The 8,603-nt window shown below is 33.7% G+C and overlaps 2 protein-coding genes across 4 annotated transcripts in view; both read right to left on the minus strand.

Moving 5' to 3' along the window:
* Positions 1-5,344: 5,344 nt before the first annotated feature.
* LOC106106334 lies at positions 5,345-7,731 on the minus strand. 3 transcript variants are annotated; one of them, XM_013286911.1, is made up of 3 exons: positions 7,118-7,731; positions 6,568-6,648; positions 5,345-6,191 (listed from the first exon to the last, which is right to left on the minus strand). In XM_013286911.1, exons 1-3 carry the CDS (start codon positions 7,465-7,467, stop codon positions 5,684-5,686), a joined length of 939 nt encoding a protein of 312 aa, XP_013142365.1. In that variant the 5' UTR covers positions 7,468-7,731; the 3' UTR covers positions 5,345-5,683. The 3 variants fall into 3 exon arrangements, with proteins under 3 accessions (XP_013142365.1, XP_013142364.1, XP_013142363.1); XM_013286910.1 differs by having other exon boundaries at positions 5,345-6,185; positions 6,568-6,687; XM_013286909.1 differs by having other exon boundaries at positions 6,568-6,687.
* A 274-nt stretch (positions 7,732-8,005) lies between these two features.
* LOC106106211 (cadherin-89D) overlaps positions 8,006-8,603 on the minus strand; it is a 35,576-nt gene continuing 34,978 nt past the window's right edge. Inside the window, exon 20 of the mRNA XM_013286760.1 lies at positions 8,006-8,037. Within this exon, the coding sequence (XP_013142214.1) occupies positions 8,006-8,037 (32 nt within the window). The remainder of the gene's footprint in view (positions 8,038-8,603) is intronic.

Here is an 8,603-nt window from a genome sequence, read left to right on the forward strand (position 1 = left end):
CATAGATCACCAAGGGCATAGGTCGTATCGGGATCTCGCGGACGTGCACAAGCCTGCGAACTGCGCGGGTCAGTGACCCCGGTAGGTATATCGTTCATAATGCGACGTTTTATTTGAGATAGTTTTAGAGAACCACAACTATTCGACGTTCAAATACCTGTTTCCTTGTAAAATTGACGCTAGCGTGCATTCTTGGTTCATATCTTAAATATGTAACTCTTTACTGAATTAAGTAGCTTATTATAGTCCAGATTATTTAGAACGTTAACAACTTATGTTTGAGTGTAGTTATATAATATTGTTGTGATAATTTTTTTGATATCTATCAGGCGGTAAAAAAACAAATATGTTCTGGTTCGTCCGAGTGAATAAATTACCATTAAAATAGCCTAAACTTGATAAATATCTAATTGTATACGGAACACCACAATTTTCTTACTAGCATCCTAATATAAACGTGTACAATCTTACGTTGTCGTTGGCATGAATAAGTACGTTGGTTTCTTCCCGCTCCCCTAACCCTTACAACCAGCGTCTTCTGTGAATGTTACGGAATTGGAAAGAAGCGAATGTAACCTTCGGCTTTCACTAAAAATATGTTCATACTATCTATTGACTTCGTTTGTTACTGGGCGATAACATAGCTTCTTAATAGTAAAAGAATTTTTGAAATCGACACAGCAGTTTTAGTTATTTCAATACATTTAAAAATACAAATCTTTCCTTTTTTAATGTTAGTATAGATAAAACATATGTGAATTTATTTTATTTGGAACTAAAAACTGGTGATATTTGAGCAATAGAAGCCCAAGTTAACACAATCTCGGAATATCGCACGCGAGGCTGCGGCAAACGTGATTTTCAGCCAGTTACAAGGATTTAAACACATGGAGCTGTACGGAGGACTCTATTTAACTTTAAATTTTAATAAACTCTCACATCATCACGTATCATATTGCCCTTGGAATAATACTATTGGTATTATATTAAACTAAATTATAGAAGTCTCTTGATTATTTTAATTTTTAAAATATATTATAACCAGTCCATTAATAAGTGTTACGGGTCAATACTAAGACGATTCTTAAATAATTCGCTTCGTTAATGCCGTTTGTAATCTAACAGATATCAATATTATAATTAAACTAGCTGTTCCCGTGTGATTTCATCAACATAAAATTATTTTATTGTTTACATTTGTCAAATTATCAATAGCAAATGTCAAAATGACATGACATGACAAATCTTGGCAATCTTGCTTCCTTGATGTTGGCAGCAACTTATGGTCTCTTTCCCACATTAGGGTTTTTATCCAAAATATTTACCCCCTAAGTTTAATGGCGTGAAAATATATAGCCTAAAGCGTGAGGGGTAGTACGGTTTTTTATAAAAAAAAACTATTCATAAACATGCTGTAATTGCTGACATCTTAGGCAACAAAGAAGTGTGTGTTTACGCTTTATTATATTAGTATAGATTTGGAGCTTAAGCATGACATTAAGATTTAAGACGCTGTTGCATGTTTAAATGTTTCAGTAAAGATTTGATTTTATAACAAAAAAGCCTACTACTCGTAATTAATACAATATCGTATCAGTGTAACACAAGTCAATAAATCAGTTTTAATCCTAAGTTATAGTAAGTGTGGTGCGATAGTACAAGTGAGCCATTAGGGTTAGCCGAGGCCCAGTTTACGAGTAACACGGCTTAACTTAATCCCCCATTTTATATTAAGTGCTTAACATGTCTGTAACGCACGATAATACGAGTAAAAACGTCTTATTTACTTAATAAGTGGTATTCTAAGATGCCCTCTGATATTGTCTCAATAATCTATTATGTTAATGTTGGATTAAGTTGGAATTAAGTTATCTTTATTGATTTTCAAACATTACCTAGACCCTTTGAAAGCAAGGTATTGTTATATGATCGATTTTCACTAAATAGATTTTTTTTAGAAACACAAGTAAAGCATCCGAGGTAGAATAACTTAGCAATATCTTTTGTTTATAAGTTGGATTGGAAATGCTGTTTTTATGGAGTAAAAAAGTTTCCGTGAATTTAACAAAATGCATGAGATGGCTGAGCAATAAGTAGATGTGACAGTTTATAAGTTAGACTTAAGTTACTAGCCCACGCAGACACTGAAATAACATTTGCGATAAAAATATCGAATATCAAGCGTCTGTCAGCATTCTTTGCGCTGGATACTTTAAAATGGCAGCTGTTTAAGAAAAATATGAGTTACATGTAAATTCATACCACTTAAGTAATATTCTGTTTCTCTCATGGCTGAATACTTAAAAGAATCTTTAATACTTGTAAGCGCTTACAATCTGACACGACGTTATTTTAATGGAATTTAAACATCAATTAAATCTTCACATGTTTAAATGTCGTTTCAATATTCGGCCTTTAGTGTACCATTTTTTTTTAGTTATTTGGATTCATAATTATCTAGTAATTTAAAATGTTTAAATTTGCGATGTATTTTCGTCTACTTTAACTGTAACCCTACTAAAAGATTTATCTTGAAATAAAAGAATTTTACATCTTGAATTTACTTTAATGAAGATAAAATCGCATAAAATAAATTTCACTCCACAATTAGGGAGATAAGTGACATTTCGGGGCCGGAAATTTTATTATCATACGAAAAACTGCTATTCAATTGACTAATGCTTAAATTGTTTGGCAAAGTTTGCAAAATAAAGCTTGGCATCCACTACAGCGATGAAAGTTCTTCAATTGAGGCCGACTTAAATTATTTTCATGTCAGAACTATAAAACAGTTATTACCAGAAAAAAATCTTTAGCAAAAGATGTTCTTAGTAGTGTATTATTTATCACATCATTTATTGTTTACATTGTTCATCTAACCACTTTAATGTGTCCGCGCCTTAACTTTTCAGTTGTACAAAGTTCGTTCAACCCTTTGCAAGAGTGTTGTAAAAGTTTAGATTGAAAAACCCAGGGATAAGAGGTTGCGTTTTACTCGCATATATCTTTGTATTTATCGGCCAATACTGGTGGCGATAGGATAGTCGACGTCTTCTAGTTTTGCGGTTAAGTCTGCTGTATTCGGACTAGGGAGAGCTAAGCACTTTTGTACTGCTCTTTAACTTTTTAGTTAAAGATTTGAGTGTGAATTCTAATGTTACTAGGTTTATTAGTAAGGTTTATTAACAAGTTTTATAATAAAAACGCAATATAACCAGTGATTGTCTTGTCACTATACTTGTGTGTAATACAAGTGTATTATGTCGCTAAGAATGTTGCTTTAACTAAGTCAGTAAGGCAACCGTATCCATTTATTATTCGTATACGTCTATGCATTTTTTAAAGACCGGAAATGAGGGCGACATTCACCTTTAGAAGGTGTGCAATAAATCAAACACAGTGATTGCCTGCTCTTTCCTCCACCTCGGCGACATACGCCTATGTATTTTTCTTCTCGTAAAAATGTCGTAAACCCAAAAAAGGCTCAGTAAATGAATGGCCGAGTCCGGTATTATCGTCCATTAATTTTTACCGCCATCTTAAAAGGACCCGTTTACGATCATAGACTCAGGGAGACAACAACCACTTTCAGGCTACATCTCCGCGAGATTTGTTATGTTTGGGTACTTAGTTGCTAAGGATTTTTTGATTTTGGATTATACATACATTGTCTGAAGCATAATTATAGTGTTCTACAAGTTATATAATTTTTATGAGAAACATATAGGAAAGAGAAGTAGATTTACCTTTTGAACATCATCATCATCTCCTGTACTGCGCATCTGTGCTTCGGATGCTTATGGGTCCACTATTATCAAGAAATTCTGTTTATTGTACGTCTGGATAAAAAAATGAAACCATAGAATTGAGTTCATTGACCTTACAGTCTTACTGAATGGTTTGCTTTGACCAAATCACATCTAGACATGTCCAGTCCCAAGCGGCTTATGAAACCCTTTGCAGTATTAACGGCATGGATTAATCATTTTCAACTTACCTTCTAATTACTCGTGGAAATTAAAAGGACCAAAGAAATCGTTGTCTGAATAGAGTTGGATAATTCGGATTCAATTTGCGGCTCGTTCAATATAATTTTAGGTACTTCGTTTCCAATTAAGGTTCGTAGACGACAATCAGGAATTTCACGATTTGCACGTAGTTTTAGATAGCTTTTTTCGTTAATTAAAATGTGGATTTAAGTCAATAAGAAATCTATTATTTTGTAGAGTTGAACGAGAGAAATTTGCCTAATTTCCGAATGGTTTCTTCCATTGATTTTACACTTATTAGATGTCTGTGAAGAATCTAAGGTCTAGAGACTCATGTATTTAATTACGGATTTACATAGTTATTTCGTAAGTCTACAATCTGTATAGATTACGATACGTTTAGCGTTGTTTAGGAACTTGTAACCAAATCGTTCATTCAACACTTAAGTTTAAGCCTAAAATGTTACTTGCTTCAAGTGTTAAGTTCAAAGTTCAATGACCAGTTTAAACATAGATCGTATTTCTTCTAATATTTATCGGAGAATAGACAAGAAATGGACAATATTAATGGCCAGAAAACCTTCTCCACATATTTTTTTTAAGAGCTGGATCGAAGTGGTTTTGTTTATTCTGTCACATAACTCAACTGAGAGCTATATTGTTGGCATTGATCAAAATGCTGCGTGTTTTTGAGTTTCGTACGTGGAGACATATCGTGATATTGTGCTGAGCAAGTCGAGCAAAGATATATGTATGTTGTCAATACGGTTGTTTTATATTCTGCATGTGACGTCATGATTATTGAAGCGGAAATTTAATCACGTCGATACGTCGAGATTCACATTTACTATAGAAATTGTGGAAAATATGAGTTTGATTTGAAGCGGTACTGATTTATGTCATTCGTTGGTTACCTACTAGATTAATATTTAAAGAAAACTAAAAAGAGCCTTATTTCATTTTATATTTCGAATGTATAATGTCTAATTATTATAACTACTTTATTATTTACTAATAAACAAATTGTTAATTAAAATCATCCGGTGTAGTCCAGTGTTACTGTAGGATTGAACGGTGTGGTTTTAAGCTGTTATTTAAAAAAAAAGACAAAAATAATAACAATTTCACAGTTTATTTCTTATAAAAATACATATATTATTTACAATGACTTACATTTAAAACGTTTTATACATAAATATATTTTACACAATTTAAACCTAAAAAGGTGGTTAATGTTAAAAGATCCTCTATTAAGATCTATCCCAAATGGCACTTACTTAGATAAGCACTACACAAAATGTTTCTCTTTGGACTAATTTTATTCCAAAGGCAATACATTATTTACAATATACAATATATTAGTCTTAACTTATAACTTAACATACACATTGTGGTAACATTTCGAAATTAATTTTAAAATTTAAATAATTAATTACAAAAAGAATTAATTTAAACAAAAGCTCAAAACAACTTAAAAACCATTGGAGCTGAGGTCCATTAAATGACTTCTATTTACTCATGACGTACAGTTCCTCATAATTAGACTGAGTCTGTTTGAATTCGTATAGCAATAATTAATTGAAATCTTTCGACTTTAAATGCCCTATTAAAACTTTTATAACCATCATTCTCTCTTCAACACATTCAGAATCTATCAAGATAAATTAAAGCATAATCTGTACAATTCCTTTCTGTTATAAAGGTCTCGCGAACACGAGTCGTTCACTGGCCTGCCGCCGCATGATCTCGGCGGCGGCGGGGCTCGCCACAAACACCGCAGTTTCACCATTCAACTCCATAAAACTTGCCCTTTTACGATTCTGACCACTTAACCTTCTACCCAGTCTTGTATCGAAAAGATCTTCCGCTTCACTCTGATCGTAATCAACAACTGGCTCTTTGACTGCCTCTATTCTTCGCAAATTCTTTTTACCTCCCATAAAATATGATTGCGATACATTGACATTTGGCGTGGATATTTGTCGTGTCAATCTGCCCCCGGTTCCCAGCTTTTCGAATGGCGGGAAATGCCTTTGAATATTTTCAGAGAATGATTGTCTTCGAGTGTTAAATCTCCGCACGTCCAGTGGTTGGTGACCGAAAGAAGCTCGTCTAAGAAAACGAGTTTCAGGTTCAGTTCGATACAATTTCGGATGCGGCTCCAGATTGTGGTTCGATTTCAAGGAATCCTCGTAACTGCAACTGAATTATTATAATTAGGCTTCTTTTGAACATTTGAACAGCGTCTAAAAGGTATATAAATATGTTTTGTTTGACGTTTTATTCAACACTAGCTTTCGACTGCGACTTTGTCTGCGTGGAATTAAAAAAAGTGAGTAGCTTATATGTTATTCCAGACTATCCTCTACATCTATACCTTTCATCGAAACCCGCCAGCCGTTTTGGCTACAAACAAACATCCATGCATCTAAACTTTCGCATTTATAATAATAGCATGATTAAATTGACCAAATTACGTATACCGTTAGGTTTAATCGTTCATCTAGATTAGAATAATCATCTGATTTTAAAAACATTAACCTTCACGTGAATTTAGATATGACTTTTAGCTACAGACCCGCTGCTTTCCTCCGACGTGTGTGTGGGGGAGTGTCCGCAGGCGCAGCGGCCGGCCTCCGCTATGCCCGAGTCCTGTCCGCTGGAATTCACTGACGTTATCGAAGTGTCCTGCCCCTTCCTAGTGCGGGACGTGTTCGTGTGTCAGTGATTGTTCTTTGTTCAGTTAATGTTACACATAAAGAGAAGATTTTTTTAGTTCACTCCAAATACCAATTTGTTTTTTTATCGTAAGTTTGCTAATGTTTAAATGTTAGTGAGTTTAATGCAGTTTGACTATATTTACGTGTTATATGTAGCAGTATTGCTTGGTTAGAGTAAGGAAAGTGTGGTTTGTAAAAAGAAAATAATTGGTTAATAAAATAACCATTTGCAAGTAAATAATTAAATGGTTATAAAAACTAAGTCAAAGGACAAGGCAATTACTTTGAAAATATTGTTTGAAATGAATTCTAGTATCAATTTTTCTCCATAGTTTAAAATAGTAAGTTAAAAGGAAGCCCTAATCCCGTTGAGTTAGTTACTCCGGTACTACTAGTATTTAGTCTCACCTCTTCTGCAAAGGTCGCTGGTTGTACTTAATGCACATTCTCTCGTGCTTGTGACCGAACAAGTCGGAGTTTTCACCGAATTGGTTTTTGACGCACTTCTGGTGCGCCTTGCCGAACTCCTCGGCCGCGATGCCGTGCGGGCAGGTGGCCTTCAAAGTGCTGTGGTTGAGGTCGATGTAGGAGTCGGGCTCGCTATACGACTGGTTAATCTCCTGGCACTGGTTGCCGCCGGAAGGAAAGAGGCCGCTGAACTTTGTAAGGTGCTCAGTTGAGAAAGCATTAAGGCGTTGTTGGGAATATGATTTGTGGCGTTTTCTGTTAGGGCAAAAGATAGAATGGGAGTCAATCATCTGGAGCAACTGGGATCAAGTGTTCTTTGAAAGAAAACTCTTTAAAATTGAATTAATAATTTATTATTTAAAATTACAATTTATCAACTAGATTTAAATAAATAAATAATTAGAATTAATTTATTAGTAAGTGCTTTTGGCTGATTTAAGTGAAATAATGATGGGCATGCTTTCTTTTGTGATGATGGTGATGTCTGAAAAGCAATAGTGAAATAAGATGTTACTTACCTCATAATTATTTAACTATATCTTACTCTAAACCTCTTTAAATCTTATTTGATAAAATGACACCGACAAGATATGTTTGTAAAGACTACGAAAGCCCAATTCGACTTTTTTATTTTAAAAAAACATAATACCACACCGCGATAGCATTTACGAGAATTAAAAAATACTAATATAGCATTAAATAATAGTTAAATAGAAAGTGAGGTAGCGGCGAGTGCAGCGGCTACAAAGTTCCGAAGGAGCAATAAATGGAACTTCAAAGAATTTGTATAACGCAAACTCTTAATGGCTTTCACTGAGATTGCAGCGTCTACGACACTTCGTTGACTTTCGTTTTATGATCTTGAAAAACGTTTATTATATGCAATTGAATATCTATTTAATTGTCTTTTGAAACTGTCACCAACTAATGGAAATTCTTTAACTAACAAGAAGTATATCCAGGATTTGAACAAAATTTTAGAGGCAAAGGTAGAGAATTTTATTTTAAGAAAAATGACATGTTAATTAAATATTTTCCTTAATACTACTCATATGTTTTAAATTGTGCACAATAGTAATAGAGAAAAACATTATAATTTTTTGTCAATATATTCAGATTAAAATTTGGTTACAGCCGTAAACGAACAAGTTACAAGCAGTCGAAGTACATTTTTAGTGAAAATATTCTTAAGAGTACTCTTGACTGCTTGAAACATTAGGATTCTATGTGATTAGTGCTGTGGTATGATGCGATGAGTAAATCATACTAATATTATTTATATTATAAATGCTTTGTTATTGGTTACATGGATGGATGTATGTTTGTTAGTGTTTGTAGCCTAAATGGCTGAACGGATTTCGATGAAATTTTATGTAGATGTAGAGGATAGTCTGGAAGAACACATAGGCTATCCACTATATACCAC

This window comes from Papilio polytes, unplaced genomic scaffold, assembly GCF_000836215.1.
Source record: "Papilio polytes unplaced genomic scaffold, Ppol_1.0 DF822289.1, whole genome shotgun sequence".
In the NCBI taxonomy this organism is placed as follows: Eukaryota; Metazoa; Arthropoda; class Insecta; order Lepidoptera; family Papilionidae; genus Papilio; species Papilio polytes.

What these genes read in the sequence shown, in the direction of transcription:
- LOC106106334 (XM_013286909.1), bottom strand. Translation starts at nt 7,467, where the DNA reads ATGATTGACTCCCATTCTATCTTTTGCCCTAACAGAAAACGCCACAAA. An exon ending in CAGCGACCTTTGCAGAAGAG is followed by an intron (nt 6,688 to 7,117) that starts GTGAGACTAAAT and finishes GTCCCGCACTAG; the next exon opens with GAAGGGGCAGGACACTTCGA. An exon ending in ACGTCGGAGGAAAGCAGCGG is followed by an intron (nt 6,192 to 6,567) that starts GTCTGTAGCTAA and finishes ATAATAATTCAG; the next exon opens with TTGCAGTTACGAGGATTCCT.